At 39.1% G+C, this 23,555-nt stretch overlaps 1 protein-coding gene across 1 annotated transcript; it reads left to right on the top strand.

The window, feature by feature from the left end:
- The first annotated feature begins 266 nt into the window (after positions 1 to 266).
- LOC135474938 (heat shock factor protein-like) lies at positions 267 to 22,215 on the top strand. The gene is given in 15 exon segments (XM_064754633.1): positions 267 to 521; positions 5,444 to 5,458; positions 5,460 to 5,553; positions 8,174 to 8,263; positions 8,266 to 8,297; positions 8,952 to 9,079; positions 9,627 to 9,702; positions 10,952 to 11,116; positions 12,043 to 12,177; positions 13,832 to 14,018; positions 17,777 to 17,906; positions 18,702 to 18,840; positions 19,582 to 19,626; positions 21,018 to 21,075; positions 21,283 to 22,215. Coding segments are annotated over 15 exon segments (1,629 nt in total). The 5' UTR covers positions 267 to 410; the 3' UTR covers positions 21,507 to 22,215.
- The last annotated feature ends 1,340 nt before the right edge of the window (positions 22,216 to 23,555 follow it).

Genomic DNA, 23,555 nt, shown 5'->3' with positions numbered 1-23,555 from the left:
TTCCTTTACTACCATAAGCTCAGCATGTAAAGCCTAGCAAGTACATGTAGCATACACAATGCCATGTGGACTGGGTAATCTACAGTCGATGACAGTGAAAATAACTAACAGACTAGATTTGCTGTTTCATATATTTGTTTCTTTTTACAAACGTTTTGGAATGGAATAAGTAGGACTTCAGGTACATTCTTATATTTTTTGACTAACATTTTTCTCATAGTATTCAAAGATATTATTTATGAATTGTACTTTCTGTACAAGTCCTTTTCTCGCCTCCATTTCAGAAGAGATCTCTATTTCCCATCAAAGACGTCAGAGTTGTGTTTACGCATGCGCCAAAGAGCCAGAAGAAGAGTTTGACAAACGGTGTTGTTGCATGTGTGAGAGGTGGTCCTCATATTCTAAGAGGAATGTATCCTGTTACCGAAACTGTCGGGCACGGAACAGTGCCAGCTTTCTTGTCGAAGCTTTGGACGTTGGTTGAGGATCCAAATTACAACCATTTGATTCGGTGGGATGAGGTAAATTCACCGCCCTATATTTCTTGAGTTTGCCCGCAGGGTAAATGCCGCCCGGCCGAGAAGACATGCGGTAAAACAAACGATGTACCTTCCTAAATGTCCATCCGTCCTGAATCAAATGTCAGCCGTATGACGTGTTCAAAACACTGCCTACTTTTTTCTGCCCCATTCTAAAAATACCATTTCCTTCTAAACTAGTCTAGTTACTTTATAGTTGCAGTGTAAAACGTCTCGGGCTGCATTTATTTACTCGCCCTATCTGAGTTAACTCCAGTATCCTCACAGGTTATTGACCTGGTGTACTACTTTACTCAGATCATTCATTGCAGCCTATTATAATTGTTAGAGCATACAGTTACTGTGTGTTAGTTTATGTTTATGCAGAGTTGAGGCTGCTTCAAAATGTATTTATGTGGTATCACTTCCTGGTATATTTTGTGTATAGGTCTTATTTATAGGGCCTGTGAGAGATACAAGTTCTTGGGAGTTCTGTGTGGGGGCAATTGCACATATAACGGGAGTTGGGGTAAGAAAATGCTCCATTCACACAACGCTTATACGCGAAGGCTGTGTACCGCAGAGAACTCATATCTGTCATAAGCCCTATAGTATCAGGTATTGCAAATGAGACCTCCTTTGAGGTCATGCATTTAGCAGTTAGGAAGGCAGAACCTGTCTTTCTATGACAAATCTGTTTTCCATCTTCTGACCCCAGCTTACATCGGATGCAACTTTACATTATCAATCAAGAATTGAGGACTGTAAATATATTTACAATGTATGGAAAGAATTCTAAGTTTGGTTGAACAAAGTTGCTGGTATACAGGTAATACTAGATTGTTCGAATGTGTTATTTGGTTTCAAACAGATAAGTTATCAGCCTTTAAATGTACTTAATGTGGGTGTATAAAAACGCAATGTACAATTTGAAAGTTAGACGTCAGCTGCCAACAATGGAGTTTGTAAGGAAAGAAATGCAAAGTCTGTGAGAAAAGGAGCCTACGTAGCTCAGTTGGTTAGTGTGCTAGCGCAGCGTCATGACCCAGGAGCCTCTCACCAATGCAGTCGCTGTGAGTTCAAGTCCAGCTCATGCTGGCTTCCTCTCCGGCTGTATGTGGGAATGTCTGACAGCAACCTGCGGGTGGCCCGGTTTCCTCCAACCATAATAATGGCCGCCGTTGTATAAGTGAAATATTCTTGAGTACTCTAAAACACCAATCAAATGAAAAAAAAAACCTGTATGAAAATTAAAGGCACATTGGTTTTCTAAGAGGGGAACAAAACCGATTTATAAATTTTTGGTCATCCTGTCATCTGTTATTCAGTGGTTAAGTTTAGTTAGTGAAAACTTCACACATCATTGTGTCTTTGTGTGTGATAGTACAATGCAGCATGTGTTAAATACAACTTCCTCAACAGCCTTGCAATCAAACTAATCTCAGAGTCCGAATTTCATTTGAATCACCACTTCCTTGGTTAAGGACCTTGATTGGCCATCTGTCCGACATGTAATTCATCGGCTGTGCTAATTCTTGTCCATTGTGTCAGATAGCATTGCAGGCCGACTGTACACAAAGTGATTGAAAAAAAGGTAAATTTTTCCTTAGACCAGTCTGGCAACAAAGTACAAGTAACCAGTGACACCTTAGCCACAAATTGAAGGCTCATGATTCAATTCTGAAGACAGTTAACTCTGTTCATTGTTTACTGAGCGAGTAGCAAAGCCTTTTTTTTTTGTGAAAAACAGACTTTTGGTTCCGTGAATTTGTAACCTGGGAACTGACACGAAAACGAATTGATCATTTCCCTGAAACCCTCATTCATGTGCTTATTTTTATTTTCTGCGTTGAGGCCTGCTGACCAAAAATAATATCAGGGAAGCAAGGAATCAAAGTTTTATGGCCTAATGTTGACTGTCATAAAAATCGTTTCAGGTGTTTTAAATAAGATAATAGTGACCGTCACAATTTCCCATGTACAGAAGGCTGAAGCCATCATAAAAAGTATGTCCCCATTCACCTGATCGACCATACATAAAAGAGCTCTATTCTAAATTTTTGTCATTGTCTTTGGATGGAGTTTCTTCTTTTTATTTTTCTCTCATTGTTAATGTCTTTAAATTCTGTGTCTTTTTCATTACTGGTAGCCAGAGTAAAAAAAGAGAAAGTATATCTCTCAAATGACCTAATGTTTTCCCACTGTTAGGTCACTTCCACAAACAACTTTGTTAAGGATAGCCTTAATTAACATGAGATTGGGTTATGTAGGTGAAAAGGAAGATTTAAAACAAAACTCATTGAGTCCTGGTTTATTTATCAGGGCCGCACTTAGACTCATTTTAGTTCCGGAAAACATTTGTGTGTGCAAACTAATTAAGTAAATTGAACAAAAATATGATTTCTTACCAGTGTAACAGGTCAGTGTTCATAAGGACTTGCTTTCCAGTGCTTTTACTAGCAGTAGCTAGCGGGAATTTCTCTTTAGCTCCGTTGGTAGAGCTCTGGACTTCGGCTGCAGAGACCAGAGTTCGAATCCTTGTGTGACCCACATAGTGAAATCCTTCAACCATTACATTGGTGCCGTGACCTAACAGGTTCCAAGAAGCGTGGAGCTCTGGGCCTGTCAACGTGGGTGTGTTTTGGGAGAGGGGGAAGGATTTAAGTGGGGAGGAGTGTAACAGGAGCAGCTTTCCAGCTCAGTTCCCTTTAGCTCAGTTGGTGGAGCCCTGGACTTCGGCTGCAGAGGCCCGAGTTTGAATCCATGTCTAATCTTCAACCATTACACCAGTAAAAGTTATCCACCTTAGTGGTCTAATGGTTAGAGTGTCCGGCTTGAAATCAGGAGACCTGGGATCAAATCTGAGCTGGATCACACCAAAGACCAAAATAACAATAGCAAAATGTTACTTGTTTTGATATAGCACCAACGATCACCCCAAAATGGTACTTGTTTCTGCCTTGCTTGGCACCCAGCACTGAGAGCGTGGTGGAAACCCACAACCATCTGCAGGTTGCTGGCAGACTTTCGCATGCCAGCCAGATAGGAAACTGACATGAGCTGGGTAGCTGGGTAACTGGGTTGGGTGTCGTGTCTAATGTCTTCGGGATGATACTTCAGTGGTGGCAATACTTTGGCGACATGGACTCGCCCTGCCAAAAGAAGACACATTTTGTGTACTCACACCTGATGACTCCACTTTGTCAACTTCTAAGTAACTTAAACAACATTTGCGGTCCCAGTCTAGTCATGTAAGAGAACTAGATTTTTTTCATTGACATTGATTTTTTCAAGGTCATTGGGCCTGTGCCTCCTGTTGAATGCCTATAGCCAGCTTTTCCAAGCACAACTTACACGTCTTGTACACTTAAGCATAATGAAGAACCCTGTTCATGTTTGGTGACCTTGGCCAATTGCTTCAAGGTCATTTGATCAATCAAGTTTCTTTTTTGACAAGATTGTCAGCTAAGTATTTTAAAATTATAAAGCAGTTTTCATAAATTTTTTATCTTGTGGGAAGTCATGCACTAAAATTCTGTTTTTTTTTATTTTTCATTGACCTTGACCAAGGTCATCAAGTCTGCATTACCTTGTGAACACATTATGGCTTGTAGTTGTTTTAACGTGTTGTAATGCATTTCATAGCATTTTCTTTTTAAAGAAAACTGAGGAATACTGGTTTTTCCTTATATTTCTCATAGCTGCATTGCTTAAAAATAAGCAGTGCTCATATTTTATGGCTTTCTTGATTACTAAAGTGAGTAATTTTGGTTGCCTATGCCCATACATATGTTATGGATGATGTCCTATCCAGGTAGCTTGGAATTGACTCCAAGCATAACTGAACAGCTGTTTTGAATTTATTTATATATTTGATTTTGTTTTACGCGGTACTCAAGAATATTTCACTTATACGACGGCGGCCAGTATTCCTCCCACCAGTATGGTGGGAGGAAACCGGGCAGATCCCGGGGGGAACCCACAACCATCCGCAGGTTGCTGGCAGACCTTCCACTTACGGCCGAAGAGGAAGCCAGCATAAGCTGGACTTGAACTCACAGCGACTGCATTTGGTGCAGAGGCTCCTGAGTCATTACGCTGCGCTAGCGTGCTAACCGCTGTTTTGAATGGTCTAACTATATAGATTATCAATCAGATGGTTTGAACAATAAAAGAGCATGAATTTTAAAATAAACAAATAAATAAACATTCCATTTGGCCGTTTTAGGCAAACATACCAAAATTCGCATTATCAACAGGATTGTCAGTATTCAGTTTAAATTTAGAAATATGTAAAAATTGTTTTTGCTTCACATGGCTTTCTTGTCAGTGGATTACAAGATTGAACCGTGTGATATTCCTTGTAATTTCCATGCCATTAAAACTTAGGTCAACATTATCGGGCAGATGATAAATATATCAGCATCAAAACAAATTAAAGTGCAGCAGATGGGTCACAGACGGAGGTGTTCTGAACAAGAATTCAGTTTCAACAACCTTGAGTATTAAAACAGCGGAGAGGAAAAATACAACAGGCAAAGTGTGTAGGCCTGGGCAAAAATGACCACAAAAGTTAACCCAAAAAGAAAGAAGTAAAGAATAAAGATATAAAATCATTTTTTGCAAAAACTTTAGGGTGTAGCCTTTGATCAAACTCAGCATTGAAGATGTGCTTTTACAGTTTGTACATGTGTTGTTTCTATTTATCCCCAGATTTAGTTTTTGAATCCAGGCTCTACATGTATCTGCTTTTGCTGTGGCTTTAAATACCAATCAGTCATATATATGTGTATGTATGTACATGTATCTGGTTGAGGGTTTTTTTTATGTCCCCTGATCAGTCATTGTATCATAGACATGATGGGTAAAATATTTACAAATTTGGTGGGTTACAGTGATTATAAACAATGTCTTTTTACTTGCAGACTGGTCAGAGTTTCCCATGTCTACGAGCAGGCTCAGTTTGCCAAAGAGGTTCTACCTCTATACTTCAAGCACAGTAACATAGCCAGCTTTATCAGGCAGCTAAACATGTGTGAGTATAGCATTTGTAAAGTAATTAATATGGTATGTGTGTCTACATAATGGTCAGTGTTCATAAGGTCTTGCTACTGCTCATGTTCATATGAACTACACCATTATCAGTGTTCATGAGGACTTGCTACTGCTCATGTTCATATGAACTACATCATTATCAGTGTTCATGAGGACTTGCTACTGCTCATGTTCATATGAACTACATCATTATCAGTGTTCATGAGGACTTGCTACTGCTTGCGTTCATACTGTAGGAACTACATCATGATCAGTGTTCATAAGGTCTTGCTACTGCTCATGTTCATATGAACTACACCATTATCAGTGTTCATGAGGACTTGCTACTGCTTGCGTTCATACTGTAGGAACTACATCATGATCAGTGTTCATAAGGACTTGCTGCTGCTCACGTTCCTGGGAACTACATCATTATCAGTGTTCATGAGGACTTGCTACTGCTTGCGTTCATACTGTAGGAACTACATCATGATCAGTGTTCATAAGAACTTGCTGCTGCTCATGTTCATGTGAACTACATCACGATCAGTGTTCAAGAGGACTTGCTACTGCTCATGTTCATATGAACTACATTATTATCAGTGTTCAAGAGGACTTGCTACTGCTTGCGTTCATACTGTATGAACTACATCATGGTCAGTGTTCATAAGGACTTGCTGCTGCTCGCGTTCATACTGTATGAACTACATCATGATCAGTGTTCATAAGGACTTGCTGCTGCTCGCGTTCATACTGTATGAACTACATCATGATCAGGGTTCATAAGGACTTGCTTCTGCTCGCGTTCATACTCTATGAACTACATCATGATCAGTGTTCATAAGGACTTGCTACTGCTAGTGTTCATGTGAACTACATCATGATCAGTGTTCATGAGGACTTGCTACTGCTAGTGTTCATATGAACTTCATCATGGTCAATGTTCATAAGGACTTATGAACACTGCTCACATTCATGTACATGTATGAACTACTCCATGATCACACTTAATAAAATACATAATAAATTAGTAAGGGATTCTGTATTTACCGTCTGTTTTTTGTGATGGTTCTTATGCCCAACAGAGACTTTTATAAGGATGGCCCTGACATGTGCTTACATGTGATACTCAGACATCCTGGTTTCAGAGTCAGCGGTAGTAATCTAATGAACAGGAAAAGCAATCCTAAGCTGCAAAGCTCAACTGTACCTAAATTTTCAGTTGTAATGTTACAGAATAAAGGCCTGTATTTTTTAATCTAGGCTTAGTTTCATTAAGCTCCGATAGCAGTTCATAACTGCCTCAACGTTGGAGTTGTTCTATCTTTGTTTGGATGGCACTAAACACCAATTGTTCAACATAATGAGGTGGTTTATCTGATTGTATTTAATAATGCAGTTTTGCTAGTTGTAAAGACATGTTTATAGTAAATGTAATCACAAAGAATTACCTGACATTTCTGATGGGTCACATGATGCATTAATACTTCTTTTTACCTTCAGCGATAAAGAGTTCAGATTCTAAACTCCCTTATTGTAGATGTATAAATTGGCCTGTGCATGGTTTTCTACTGTAATTGAACCCCATAGTTTATGATGATGCTTGATTTTAGTTTTGTGATGTTTTTAAAACTGTGACGCTTCTTTCAAAGCTGTCACAACATGCACCTGGCAAAATGCCCATGATGACACATGGTGAAGACATACACCTCTGTCTTTGAATGTAAATATTATTATTCATCCTTATGTATGAAAAATTGTAGCTGGGCACAAAGTGCTTGACATATAGCTACCATCAGTTGCAAGGGCGACAGTTGAGTTTACAATTGATTGTAAAAATAAGTTGCTTATGAAAAATAAGTCGCATGCGCGAAGGAATTTTATGGTGATTGTAACTTTTGAGAGTTACGATAGGGATCGTATGCCAAATTTAACATTTACGACTGTGGTCCGTGTAAATGGAAAATGCATCAGTCAAAAACAACGTATGTGAAGTTGTTCTTGTAACATCTTTTTGAGAATTAATTTGCTCACATTTGTAAATCGAGTCGGAAGTTAATAACCAGGAGTCTATCTAAGGCTAGCTAACATAAATATTTGTACTCAAGATTAATTTTGTGGCAATAGTAAATATTTACAACAGGGTCGACCCGATTGTGATTTTGGATTGTAAATTACAACTATCGCAGCTTACAATCCATTCGTGAAAGTGTTAGTTAGAGCTACAAAGGTGATCTTAATGATTTACAACGGGCCTCTGTGGCTCAGTTGGTTAGCGCACTAGCGCAGCGTAATGACATAGGAGTCTCTCACCAATGCGGTCGCTGTGAGTTCAAGTCCAGCTCATGCTGGCTTCCTCTCTGGCTGTATGTGGGAAGGTCTGCCAGCAACCTGCGGATGGTCGTGGGTTTCCCCTGGGCTCTGCCCGGTTTCCACCCACTATAATGCTGGTCGCCGTTGTATAAGTGAAATATTCTTGAGTACCGCGTAAGACACCAATCAAATGAAGGGAAACAAATAAAACTTAATGATTTACAATCAACTTAGGCGTGCGATCCCTTTATGCAAGCGGTTCCCCAGATCACCCATTGTTAATGTTCGAATGTTTACTTTTGTGTCAGATGGTTTCCGCAAAGTGCTGAATGTGGATCAGGGAGGGTTAAAGTCGGAGAAGGATGATCTGGAGTTTCAGCACCCTTACTTCTTGAGGGGGAGGAGCACCTGCTAGAGCATATCAAGAGGAAGGTCCACAAACCTTATGATGTGAGTGTCAGTTTGACATACATGTACATATGCTTGGAAATTTAGAGAGCTTTATATTCATGTATCCCATCCGGATGTGTGGGATGGACTTAGAATCTGGATGTGTGGAATGGACTTATAGAATCTGGATGTATGGGATGGACTTGTAGAATCTGGATTTGTGGGATGGACTTAGAATCTTGATGTGTGGGATGGACTTATTATCTGGGTGTGTGGGATGGACTTAGAATCTAGATGTTTGGGATGGACTTATAGAATCTGGATTTGTGGGATGGACTTATAGAATCTGGATGTGTGGGATGGACTTAGAATCTGGATGTATGGGATGGACTTATTATCTGGATGTGTGGGATGGACTTAGAATCTAGATGTTTGGGATGGACTTAGAATCTGGATGTTTGGGATGGACTTATAGAATCTGGATGTGTGGGATGGACTTCGAATCTGGATGTATGTGATGAACTTAGAATCTGTAATACTGTCTAAACCTACAAGGATTAGAATCATGTAATAACTGGGATTGGAAAAAAAAGTTACAGTACAATTGCAGGGGGAAATAATGCATAGAACAATGTGGTCTGAAATGTTTGTAAGAAAATGACGAAATGTAAAAGTGCCAGTGTTCTGAATTTGTAGATGGTGAGTTTGACACCTGTAGATGCGATGAAGGTCAAGTCCGAGGATATCAGCAAAGTGCTGACAGATGTTACCAGCCTACGGGGCAAACAGGATCATATGAATGTCAAAATAGACAACATGAAAAGGTAGATACTGTGCAAATATGTAAACTGAAGGTCAGTCAGAGCTCAAGGTTATCTTAATTTGGGCATAACGACTATATTCATTTCCCATTTGTAGTAGGCAATGTCTATATTCCAAGCCAAATTGGACCTGCCAGCTGTGTACGTAATGTTAAAATGACCACATGTTGTGTTAGTAGTTATTTATTTATTTATTTTTTTAAATTTACAAAGTATTCTTATTCTTTTGCTTCTGTATGTGTAATTTGGGCATGTCTTATTTTGGACACGCCTTTCTATGTCATAACCCAGGGATAATCTGCTTAAAACATGGGCTGTTTATCTATTGGTGGGAGACAACTGGTCATCGACGTGCGTAAGACTGCACGAATATCCCTGCAAGTGCAGTCTAATGGCTGTTGTCAGCAAGGACCCTGTGAACGGTGGTAGAATTGTACTGATAAAGACCTTACCTGATACATGTAATCCAGACGTTATTTGCCCATAATGTACGTGTATGTTTGTGTAACCTAACATCACTTATTAATGATGTGGGTATTTTTTGCTCCAGAGAGAACGAAGCATTATGGCGAGAAGTAGCCAACCTGAGACAAAAACACTCCAAACAGCAGCAGATTATCAACAAGGTATGGCCAGTTGAAGTATGTCGTCCTTTTTGGGAAACTTACTGACCTAGAAAAGTGTCAAAACCTTGGCCTCTTAAAATCCATGATTAAGTAATCAGGGTCAAGGTAGTCTGAGTATTTTTTTTTTTTTTAAATTGTTCAAAAAAAAAAATGTAAATTTCTCGCAATATAAATACAGAAAAAAGTTTTCTGTTTCCATTTTGCCTGGTGTGACGCCTGGAAAAAACACATCACTGACGTATATCCACAGATGATGTTGGGTGTAGATTTCCTTCATATTCTTTAGGGGCCCTCTTAGGTGGCTAAATGGTTAGAGCCTCTGCCTTGAAATCAGGAGGACTGAGATCAAACCCAGGTCTGGTCATACCATTGACATTAAAATGGTACTTGTTGCTGCCTTACTTGGCTCTCAACACTGAGGGGAGGTGTCTGGTGTAATATCCTCCCTGATAATTGAGGGAGGCAGCCTTGCCCTGGACTCCCCGTCACAAGAAGACACAATGTACATACACACGCTTTCTCATTGTCATATGACTGAAAAATGGCTAAGTACGGCTTAAAACACCAAGCATGCATTCATTCATTGATATCATTTAGTATATTTGTAGAAACACTTCAAAAATATAATGAAGAACACATTTTGTTTGATTCATCCACCTTATAGCAGTCCTTTCGATGAAAGGTGAGCGATCGCTCTCAGTCATGCCCAAATAGATTGTAGATTTTTGGTTCAAACTGATACCATTGTATACTCAGTGACATTTCATTCAGTGGTCTCTGTATGCTAATATACATTGCACCTGATTTTTTTGTTGGCTGACTGTATGTACGTCTATATACATGTATAGACAGTGTAGGCAAGCTGATATACTCAGACACTGCAGGGGTTTGCCAGGCCAGCTTAGCACCCCTCCCCCTCCCCCTCCCCCCCCCACACCTCGTTTAGTCTGTCCCCACTTTTAAAAGGGGATCATCGTTGAGGTCGCCACTACAAGGTACTTAATTTCCGGACTGACTGCTGGGGCCTTAAGAAAACAATACTTTGATGTCATTTTTACCCCCCGAAAAGAAGGTTGAAATTTGTTAATGCACTGTTAAACTGCACACTAAGAACTAAAACCAAAGCATTTCATGTATCATTTAAGCGTTCATCAATAGTTTCTGTATGTACTTCAGAAGTACAGCATGTCACAAAACACCTAATTTTATAGGGAAATGAATAACCCCAATTGCCCCTTGTTTTTTGTAGCTGATAGGCTTCCTTGTTACTTTGGTGGGAGGAAGCCATCGGGCAGGTCTCAAAAGAAAGATGCCCTTGATGTTACCGGACGCCAGCCAGGTGGCAGCCAAGTCTCCCAAATTCTCAAAAGATTACAGCATCGATGAGACCCCTACGGAATACAACATAGATTCTGTGAGTGATTTTGCCTGTTGGCTGACCGATGTTTTGTGCTCACACCGAATCGCCTGTATAGAGGCTGACATAATTTCAAGGGGCCTATTCCATAAAACCAAATCTGGCTTCTGTCAAAAATTGGAATGTGAGCTTTTGAACCCTATAAATAAAAGTTTTATGGTGTACCGGCAACTGTTGAGATATGTATTTTGGGCTTGGGGTACGATTTACAGGTGTAAGCTCCTGTTGTAGATTGGTGCACCACTTACTGAGAATAGAACAAAAATGAGGCTTTAAAGATGATTTTTTTTTTTTAGAAAAAAAAGTTCATATGCAGTAAATCATCATTAATTTTATGATTTTTTTCACCAACTATACACCCTGTATGTGTTTTTGTGAAAAATTTTATGTGATAAACTCAAACCAAAGACCTGAAATATGGTACTTGTTGCTGCCTCACAGTGAGAGGTTAAAACCTCTTAGAGGTGTCAATATTATGTGACTGGGTGAAGGTGTCATGCCTGGTGTCTTTGGCATGGTACTTCAGTGGCGGCAGCACTACTTTGGTGTCATAGATACGCCATGCCGCATGAAGAAACAGTATATGTAAGCCCACCTATTGAATCCTCGTTGTCATATTGACTGAAAAGTTGTTAAGTACAATGTATAACCCCAAGCATATAGACATATATTCTGTGAGATTGACAGTAGTTCACAGAAAACTTCACATGGCTTATCACCCGCTAATCACCTTTTTGCACTACATTTTGTGCTAGAGGGCTATTAGTGAGTGAAAAGTTCCTTGAATTTATAGGCGATGTGCTGTACAATTTTATTTGTGTACTTCTGCGAGACTTGTTCACTCTCCAACACATGTTCACTGGCACCATTTGTTGTGGTTGTCCTGTATTAATGACTTGAGTTTAATTATTTCATGCTTTCAGCCCCAATCATCTTCGTCCCCTACTTCGTCTGGCCCGATTATTCATGATGTGACAGATTTCCTCAACATGAGCGAAGTGGATAATGGAGCTCCTTCTAACAGTAACATTAGTAGCCCAACCATCACAGTTACTCCTGTAAGTGCTCATCTCTGTCATCAACTACAGTGTTTAAAGGTTTACTTCTAATGACTACCATACATGTACAGTGTAGCCTCACTGTAAAGTGGTATCATTTTTATGGGAGTGCGAACAAAGGCCTCAACAGACAAAAACCTGCAAACAAAAGCCCAGCGGACATACGTCCTGCGATAAGTATTAAGTGTATATGGAAAATGACATAAATTGTTTGCTGGTTTGAGAAAACTTTAAATATTTTCCCTGAAATGACGTGGGGTGGGGTGGAAGATGGGGGAAGGGGAGGGGGGTTGGGGCTATTTTTGTATGCTTTCAGTAAATGCCAATAACTTTATTGAGATTGTTGAAGGGCTATAAAGCAAGATATGAAACTGCAAAGAGTTAGATTTGGCTTACATGCATTTTGCCATGTCAGAAATGCGATGAACTCACCCAGATGTTAGAGTTTGAGAAATGGTTAACATGCCTGAGATTGATAGATCAGCCTAGGCCCGTGACTACGCAATACCATTGTACATGTAGCTTCGCGGGTTGTGACTGGTAGGGTGGTGCTGAGATGCTTGTGTTTTATACATGAAAACTTTTAGGCGGTTGGATACTAGTTCAGAATCATGAACTGTAGTGGTTAATTTATTATAGTGTGAGGTAACCTATAACACACCCGGGAACCTGTCCCCCCCACCCAAATGGTGCGCTATAGCGAGGCTATACTGTATATGTCATTCTTCAACCTTTTTGCAGTACTAATGCATATTCAGAGAGCATTGTTCTGTGAGCTATGACATTGTACTTTTGTGTAGCAGTAAAATTGATAAATCATCTCCAAGAAATCAAATCGAAAAGGTGCATGAATTTCATTGAAAGTTGCTTTCTTGTGTGAAAAGGTCGAGGAATTAAGGCAGTACTGTACTGGTATTGTCAGCACAACCTGGGTCTTTCAGCTTAGGTGTTGTACTCATAACAATTGTATCCCAGTGAGCTGGCAGTGTTGAATCTATCTCTTGTTGGTATGACATAATTGCTGAAAGTTTTCTGAACCGTTTTAAGAAAGTGGTTTTCAGACACTTGTCTTTGAGTCACTGGTACCCATGAGGTGCAGGTTCAATCCTGGCAGTGGACATGGCAATTGACTGCCCAGCTAAGAGTGAAAAGAACTCTTGAAAAAAAAATCAAAATTAATGTATTTCATTGATGACCGTCTCAATGGCCTAATGGTTAGCATAGTAGCCCAGCACAGTGACCCAGGAGCCTCTCACCAGTGCAATCGCTGTGAGGTCAAGTTCAGGACCTGCTTGTATGAAGCCCACTTAATGTTATGAGCATGTAACTACCATAGCAACCAGCTGTGTAGACATTACATCACCATGGCCATTACATGCTCATAAATTAAAGTGGGCTTCGTACAAGTGGGCCTAGCTCATGCTGACTTTCTCTCTGGCCGTACATGGGAAGATCTGTCAGCGACCTGGAGATAGTTGTGGGTTTCTGCCAGGCTCTGTGTGGTTTCCTCACACTCTAATGCTGGCTGCCATCGTACATTTTACGTGTGAAATATTGTTAAGTATAACTCCAGTCAGATAAATATTTCACTGATGAAAATTGTGTATTTATTTTCAAGAGGATCGTTTTTAATTTTTCTTGATTTTTCTGTCAGCAGTCCACAGACCAGTCCAGTTCTACATCTAACAGTGCCCCTGTGCCTGTACAGTCTGTTCCGTGTATTCAGGTGCCTGACTCTCCCGTCAGATCCCGCTCAACCACACCCATCAAGTCTCGGTCAGCCACACCCACCCTAACCCTCAGCCTAACACCAATTCACTGCCCCGATTTAGTGACCCCAGGTGAGTTGTGTGGAAGGAGCCAAGGGAGATTTGTCACTTGATAAAGATGCATAAAGAGAGCATCCTATAGGCATAGATCTAGACAGGGTTTAAAAACGATCTAATTTTTTGCCCCAAAAGTGCAGCTTTAAATGCAAGAGAAAATGCTGTAGATAAATGATTAAATAAATTTTCCCTAAAAAATTGCATTTTGGGAGGTTAAAAAATGTCCTTGAATATGATCTCTGATCCTCAAATTTATATTTTTCTAGTAGGATATAATCCTACCATCTGATTAAACATCAATGAACCATTCTGAGATCAATAGAATTTCTGAGATTCACACAAGATGTGGCCGTTAATCATAGGCGAAATTTCCTGAAGGTCATTTACTGTATTCAGTGTTGGAACATAACCGTAAGTGTCCAGTCTGCTGAAGTAGCAACTCTATTTTGGTAACTCTCACACAACATGGAACGCTGTTCATAATTCAGAAATTCCAAGCCGCCACTTTAGTTTGTGAAGCTTATCCGTGGATATGGCAGCAAAGTGATTCTGAGAAATAGAATGCTATCACAAATACTTGTGGGCACAAGTGTATTGTGGAGTTAATCAGGGGAGATAACTGGTGCGGCAACATGAGTCCTTTCATGTATTGTCTGGCTTGCATTGCTATGTGCGTGTGGTGTGAAGTGATGTGACAAGGAAAAGAAATACATGTTTTTAGTTGAGTTAACGGAGTAATATTGGCTTTTTGTTAATTATTCAAGTTTAAGCAGTGCTTCCAAGTTGTGCATGACAGTAGTGATTTCTTATTTGTGACTTTTATGTTTTTTTTGAAAATTCAGATATATTTTTGTTGTATTGTATTTGATTTCTGCCTGTAATAGTTTTTGTATGTACATATAGTGTAGCCTCGCTATAAGACGCCTCGATATAGCGCACAATCGGATATAACACGACCCAAATCGTGTCCTCCAAAACTCTGTGATGTACTTTTGTGAGAGAACAGCTAAAACTGCAGACGAATAAAGACTTTTCAAAGAAATATACGTAAATCCTGCAACATCATTTGCTTCATTTCCTCCTGTTGGTGTGAACCATGTGTATAAGCAAAAAGAAATGGATTTTTCTATGAGTAATGGACGAGGTTGTAACTGGTTACATTTCCTTGCGAGTGAGTTTGATTCCAAACGCCAGTGTGGCGTTGTTGTCGCGCTGCATTACTTCCACTTGTATGTGGCTTTGTCAGCAATGCAGAATACCTTTTGCTCACTGTGATAGGCATACTTCATGAATGGAGTAATGTTTGTACACTTTCATAACATGCTTATAACTTAAAATGAATGGTTATAAAGCGAGGGGTGAAACTGCAGGGAGTGTGGAGGTATATATCGAAGGGGGAACAACTCAGGCTCATCAAAGTGTTCATTGTACGCTACCGACACAGCCAGGACTTTGTTTTTACAGGGGATTAGGTTGTCTGCCACGTGGCGGGTCCTCGCGCATGTGCTTGTGAGACTATCGCAGCTTTTGACACCTGGGGCAAAAGGTACTTAAAATGTGGCTTGCTCACAACAGAGCCACCCTGTTCAGCTGGTGAATAATAAATTCAGAACAACAGAATGAATGTCAAACCAATTTGCCAATTTCCTTGGGAATATCATATTTAAAAGTAAATAACATTATAAACAAGCACATGTTGTCGGTAGTTGATTAGTAATGACCGCAGATCCATGGTTTGTATGTCTCATAAAGACAACAGTTTCTAATTTGTTACATCACAGAGAAAACTCAACTTCATGCTGTTAATTAGAATTCCCTTGTCCCATTTCACCATAAAGAGCCATTTTTGAATAATCATAATGCAACATGCCACCAATACATATTTATTTTATTTATTTGATTTGTGTTTTACGCCGTATTCAAGAATATTTCACTTATACTACGACGGTCAGCTTTAAGGTGGGTGGAAACCGGGCAGAGCCCGGGGGAAACCCACGACCTTCCGCAGGTTGTTGCCAGACTTTCCCACGTACGGCCGGGGAGGAAGGCTAATACATATACTATGACTGTGGAGGTTTAAACAGGGATGACATTCCTGTCCAATGGGAGTTGGATTTGACCATATTCCATTTCAATTCACCACTCTTCTTGTTTTTCGAGAAATACAGGAATGTAGTGTTTTTCAAAAATCAAACTTGTTAAGAAATTGCTTATTTTCAGTCATCCTTTAAAAAAAAAATGATCTCCGGGGCCAATAATCTGTCAAGACCAGGTAAAAGGCACAAACTAATGCTATCTGCAAACATAATTGTATCGCACTGTGTATGCCGGAAAATAATGAAAAAAATAAAAAGTGTTGCTGATTCCTCAGTAAATATCGCTGTCCTTTACATACTATAACTTCTGATACAATAGTCCTATAAATGTGATTAAACTGTCCACTTAGACGCACAAATAAGACTTTACTACATCTTTGTTGTGTGCTGAATTTAGAGTTGACGCTTTTTACTCAAAATAAGCGCGCATGATGGAATCCTTTTTGGGGTAGCTCATCCTAAGCTCCGCTCGTGGACGCCCTGTGTGGCACTGTATCATACATTGGACATCAAACCCAGCGCCACGGGAGAGATCATTCAAAGACACAGCAGGTGTGTCTGGCTGGCCTGCTGGACTTACTGGGCGAGTTGTTCCTCCTTCCATATATACCTCCATGCAGGGCATGGCATGCTGACATGCAAGAGTTGAGATGAACTCACTCAAGTGTTTAAAAATTTTTTTCCTCTTTCCTTCATTTAAGACATTGATTTAGCATGGTATACATTAAAATGGTGAACATTGTCTTTTTTTTTTTGTGCAGTAATTATAACATGGTAACGTGATCGGATTAGCAGTCGTCTGCAGTCCGCCATTTTGAATCTGAGGCTTGTAAGTTCCATGAGTTACTTCTGATATAAGTAGACATGGACGAATTGGATACCAAATGCGTTGTAGCTGTTTTTATTTGAAAATAAAGTGACTGAAACTATGTTATTTGAATTCAGCTTGTGGAGTTCAGATCAGCTCAGGCCTGTGATTACGGTGATACGAGGCTAACTTCTTAAACTAACAATAAGAACGCCTTTGACAAAACATATTTTGCATTGATAAAACTTCTTTTGATATCAAAATCCTGACCTGTAAGATAGACTGTAGCCGTATATACTGGATCCCAAGGTGATTTCATTATAGCACGAGGTAGCCTGTAACACGCTCAGGAACCTGTCCCCAAAGCAGTGCACTATAACGAGGCTACACTGTATATAAATATATATATATAATATATATACATATATATATATATGTATGTATATATATATATATAATATGTATATATATATTGCTGTATTAATTTTCCTGTTCTAAAGTCAAAGAAAGTTCAACGTATATTCCAAGTTCAGGTCGACAAAAGAGTAGGATGTGTTCAGTGTCTCATGGAATGATAATAGAGGAAATGGCAGGAATTCTGTTAAAGTTGAAAGATTCGACCTGATACTTTGAAATTACAAAGAATCCTCTAACATACAGGCATGTGGCATTCATAATGCATAATGTTTACATGCACTTGGTTGTGGTTATGGAAGTGGTCGGATCATATCCAGGGTGACTCTATGCATGTAGCTAGATATGTCACGTTCATAGCGTTTAAGTACATACATATAGTTGCTGGATATGCGAGGTGGCATATATGAAGGTGACCTTTATTATTTGACCTTTGCGATGTTTTCGTGTTTTAGCTTTTACAAGACAGAGTCTTTACCTCCTCATCACCCTGTGCCTCCTGAAATGTGGTAATTATTTCCGTGGACCTAGATCGTTCTTCATACGCGTTCGTCGTTATCATTGTGAAAACCAGAAATTTGCCATGTAAAGCTTTTGTGGTTGAGAGCTGGCTGTAGGACGAGTTGTCCAGGATTTCTGGTACATCCAGATTTTTATCGCTGTGCCATAATTCAAAATTAGTTTGTTTTTCTTTTTTGTCTCAAGATTTCACATTTCTGGTCAGGCTATTTAGTAAGGATGAGGTTTTGTGTGTGGGGGGGGGGGGACCTTTGGGGGAGATGTGTGAAAAACCATTACATTACCTGGAAAATGACCTGAAATTTCACCTTATGGAGTGCATTTTTAGAGGCTAAAAAAAACACTATTTTTGGTGCTGAAACATACATTTTTTCTCAGGAGGATAAAATGTTATCTTCCAAATAAATCTCAAAAAAAAGCCTTTCTCAGATCAATAGAACTCCCACAATCAAGCAAAGCCTGCATCTTAGTCATGAGGGGGGGGGGGGGGGGGAGGGATATGAAACGATATGAAATAGGATTGTGGACTTAATGTTTTTTTTTTGACCCTGTGAGTTGAAATTGAGACCACCTCATCAATGTTATCTTTATTCAAAAAGATTCAAAATTTTCAACTTCCATGACCGAAAATTTAGCACAGTGACAAAGGTTTTAAATTTTTAACTGAAGTAAGAATTGTTTTTCTGGAATTGACCCTGATGGGGTACCAGTAAAAGGTGGTAAGCTTTCAAGTACTTGAATGTAATGTTAGAAATGCCCACTGCTGGTAAAAACGGGTGTATCAGAAGTCCTGCCTCTCTTCCTCACCACCCAGGGTGAGGCACAGTAGTGGGTGTCACACTAAGCTTTCGTGGGCTTCAGCTTGTCTGATGTTTTGATCTGGTTCGTTTTCAGCCTGGAGATGTCCAACCACCTTGAAGACATTCAGATGGACATCAACAACCTGAAGGATATTCTCGGAAGCCCAACCTATAACCTGGACCCAAATCTTCTGATGGGGGTGAGTACAAAGGGATGGGTTAGTTTGGGAAAGCACTGGTCCGGCTAGTGTCAACCACTCATTTTAAAGCTGGAAGTTTAAAGCGAATGTAAATGTGTCCGTGCCATTCAAAATGTGATGCAAAAAGGCTTACAAAACTTCTGTATTTCACCTTGAGTTTAGTGCTTTTAAGGGCTTTTAAATGATACTTCTGATCCCAACTCTTTTATTTGTCCACGGAAAATTTCTAAAATCTGTGAACAGTGTAGTTCCTAATGTTTAACTGATGTTTTGGGCTGGCTTCTGTTTCATTCTGAAACTGTATTTTCACTCCAGATGTTTGACATTTGTGTTTTGGGCTAAATTCAATAACTAACTTTGAATCTGTATTTTCACTACAGATGTTTGACATTTGTGTTTTGGCTAAATTCAGAAACTTACTCTAAATTCGTATTTTCACTACAGATGTTTGACATTTGTGTTTTGGGGTAACTTCAGAAACTGACTCTAAATTCGTATTTTCACTACAGATGTTTGACATTTATGTTTTGGGGTAACTTCAGAAACTGACTCTAAATTCGTATTTTCACTACAGATGTTTGACATTTGTGTTTTGGGGTAACTTCAGAAACTTACTCTAAATTCATATTTTTACTCCAGATATTTTGGTCTCAATTCTAGCACTTTTTTCCAGTGATCCTACCTGTATTTGTTTCACCTGTTGCATTTAAGGCTGATACACCTGTCTGTTTTTTTCTTCAGTTGTTTGATGTAGATTCCCCGCTCTCTCCACTAGGCACCAATGAGGTAAGTAATGTACTTAGGCCACATACATGTGGCAGTGTACCTCTTCCTCGTTATAACACGCTTTATTACAACTCGTGACTCAATGGGTCAGATTTTTCATGAGGTTTTTGTTCCTGTCATGCCTGTGGAGAAAACTTTTATGATTTTGCTAATATTTTGGACTCAAAAGTTTAGTTATCATACTGATTTGGCTTTACAAATATGCCTGTAAAACATCTTACGCATGTCTCAGACTCAGTAGCTAACAAACTTCATACAATGCGCTTTACTTATCACACTGTAGGCGGATTTGTCCCCCATCAACAACGTTGTGATGAGGAGGACGAATAGTGTATTTATGGACTAGTCTACATCTAAAGTTTAACACATTTGCCCAGTTCTGCTGGTTTTATTTTAATCTCTTTGTACTGATAGTTTTAAATTGTTTTAAACTTGATTAACGTTGGAAAAACTTCCTGTGACATCAGATTTCCTAAACTCTGATAGTATGGGCCTTAAAGCCTACCTTAGAATTCAAATGTTTGAATGAAAATCTGAAAAAATAAATGAAAGTATATTTATGCATAGTTTTAAGTGGTCTGTTAAGTGATCCATATTTTGATTTGGAGAGGTCTTTGCCTTCAAATTCTCTGTTGTATTCCCTGATGCACAGCTTTATGTGGAAGTTCTACTAATAAAAATTATGACTCTTTTACATTTTCTTAAACTTGTATAACTGTTAAAGATTTATTCCAAGTTTCCTATTGAGTGTGAATTCTGGACCTGGAAAGAGCTAAGAAATTTGAAATTGTTAATATTTAGGAATCATGGGTCCAAGAGGAGCAACGTTCAGGATGTTTATTTGCAGTCAAATCAAAGCTAATAGAGCTATTAAATGAAATAGAGAAACTCCCTCTGGTAGTGTGTACATTCCAAATCATAAAATACGAAAAAAAAAAGAAAGTTATGTGGTTTTGTTGTGGTAAAAGCAGCTGCATAAAGAAAAAGAAAGTCAGTAGTGAAATGTTTTCTGTTTGAATGTACTGAGTTTTTCGTAGCTGAGTCGTTAGCCTGCTTGCACAGCACGGTGACCCATTAGCCTCTTACCAATGCGGTTGCTGAAACTGAAATATTCCTGAGTATGACGTAATACAACAATCAAATAAACAAATAAATCAAGGAATGTTATTTAATATTGATGAAGATATTTGCTGTATTTTACAACTGTAATTCAACCTTTTTGCAGGCATTCTGTGTAAACTGATAAAATTATACGTTTTGTGAAGCCCTGAAAGTAGCTATTTCATGCAGAAAAAAGGTTGAGGAGTGAGGATATTATTTATTGATAACACTTTGCAGTAATTTGTTGGATATTAAACATGTAATTTTAATAGTATTTGCTCTGATTACAGACAAAGGATCATGCATCACCTTCCACATCATCATTACAAGTCCCAGAGCAGCCAGTGGGTAAGTTAACCATGCTAACCATATTAAATATAACATGGGTCTTACCAAATTCTCAGATGGGTGTGTTAAAAAAAAAAGATGTCAACTACTTGTTTACAGGCTTCTGTCTGACAGGGTCATGTCCCATTTTCTGACAGACAAGCTGTATTCATCAACATGACAGTTGTATATCCCTCTCAAACCTGTCCTCTTTTCCTCCCCCCTCAGGCAATGAGCTGGTCCAGTACACACCACTGGATGATGTGCCCTCGCTACTGGACCTTGCAGATGACAGCGACAATCTCCTCCCCAACTCCAGTGATGTCCTCGGCTCTACCCAGCCCTTTATAGACTTTGACATGGTCCTCAACACGCCAATGCCGGCGGAGGATAATTCGGAATTCAAACTGAACCTACCTGATCCAGGGGTCAGCGCGGATGATTTGGACTAGCACATCGACACCCCCACTCGATACCCTCCTGCCAGGTATCCACACTCTTGGCACCCTCATTGTGATCTGTAAATAAACAAGCATTGGGTGTGTGATGGAGTTCGTCTTTGTGATCTTCAGGTGGGATGTTAATGGGTGACGTTTGTTTCTACTTTGTGGGATGGATTGGAGATGCATTTCCTCGACAGCAGCTCTTAAAATGTTACTGGATTGTTTTATTATCGTTACTGTAAATAGCTTTAATTGATTGAAGTGCAGCATCCAAGGTGCAGTTGATGACATCTGAATAACAGGTAGAAATTAAGAAAGTATGTTAAGGAAATCATAGCATATTTGTTATAAAATATTTTCATGTTAATGGATATGATATCATGAAGCAAACAAGAAGAAATTTATCTTTAGTGACTATTGTTGTTTGGAATTCCGACTTCTTCAGGCCAAATTTCTTGACACAGTACAGCTTAAATACACAAGTGTAGCATTAGACCTGAATTATTCTTTCATGCCAAATCTCACAAGAGTTATAGCCCTTTTCTCTGTATCATTACCCACAGACTCCTGTAGTATAGTTACAAAATTTCAGCGACTTACCCTTTGGGAAATCAACCCCTTTGGGCTATGATATACAGAGTTACAACCCTTTTTCCATGTTACCAAACATTACGACATGTTTTATCCATTATATTAACACGACATGTACAAAACACCGACACACACACACATATATATATATATATACACATACACCCCACATGCCTGTAACTCGCATGCGGATGCATAACTTTAGTCCCTAGCATTATATGATATGCTGTATAGGGGTGATCAAAAGAACGCCCCTGTCTGTTTCACAGGACTTGATTTAATCCTGTTAAACTGTATGTGCTACACTGTTGTATGGGTGTAGTATTAATTCTGATAACTAGCGCGTTCTTGATTGTGGTCTGTGTTTTTAATGATATGCAGAATCTCATGCTGGACACGCACAACAGTGTGGCGAGGATCTTATTACAGGTACATGGAAAATTGCCCCGCAAAAGTGACCATGATACAAGATGGTTGGAAAAACCATTAAGTAGATTGGTAGACATTCAGTAAGCTGAAAGGAAAGATAACTTGTGGATAAACCCATAAAATAAACTAGCAGACATTGGATTAGCTGAAAATATAACTTGTGGACATTGGATTAGCTGAAAAGATAATTTGTGGATAAACCCATTAAATAAACTAGCAGACATTGGATTAGCTGAAAATATAACTTGTGGACATTGGATTAGCTGAAAAGATAATTTGTGGGTAAACACATGAAATACTCTGCCAGACATTGAGCTAGCTGAAAGGAAAGATTACTTATGGGTTAATCCATTAAATAGGCAGGCATACACTGAGCTTGGTAAAAGGAAGGATAACCGTTGATAAAACCCCTTAAATAAACAGATAATTATTGAGCTATCTGAAAGGAATGCTAACTCGTGGGTTAACCCATTAAATGGGCAAGTGGGCATTGAGGTAGTCGAAAGGGAAGATAACTGGTAAGAAAATCCATTAAACAGACAGGTAGATGTGAGGACAAAAAAAATTGGGAAGAAAAGGTGAAGCTAAATCTTGCCAGATGTACATCAGGAGCTGGTGTGTTTAAAAGTGAACGGTGGTTAATGTAGTCACAGTTTTGGAAATTCTTTGGTTTTGCTTTCCACATTTTAACACTTCCCACATTTTAAACACTTCCCAGGAACGGCCTCTTTATTCAGACATAACACGTAAAGCGCTGCATTTCAAGCCAAGAGATGATAATTTCAGTCTAACATCGTTGTATACATGGTGTGTATAAAATAAAGAGTATTTAGGATATTATTCTAATGTTTTGTTTAGTTTAGTTAGTTTTGTGAAGTAAAACTAGTCTGAAGTTAAAATGTCATTTCTCTGTTTGAATATATTTTTGAAAAATGCAACAGCAACACCTGTTGTAAATTCCTTTCACTGCATGTGCCCACTTTCTTTAGTTTGTAAATTTGCCCCAGGTTTTAGTAGTTTCCTTGCGTTGTAGGTCTG

Source organism: Liolophura sinensis, chromosome 9, assembly GCF_032854445.1.
Source record: "Liolophura sinensis isolate JHLJ2023 chromosome 9, CUHK_Ljap_v2, whole genome shotgun sequence".
NCBI classification, from domain to species: Eukaryota; Metazoa; Mollusca; class Polyplacophora; order Chitonida; family Chitonidae; genus Liolophura; species Liolophura sinensis.
The sequence above is the reverse complement of the archived record's forward strand: the minus strand, read 5'-3'. Positions and strand labels throughout refer to the sequence as shown.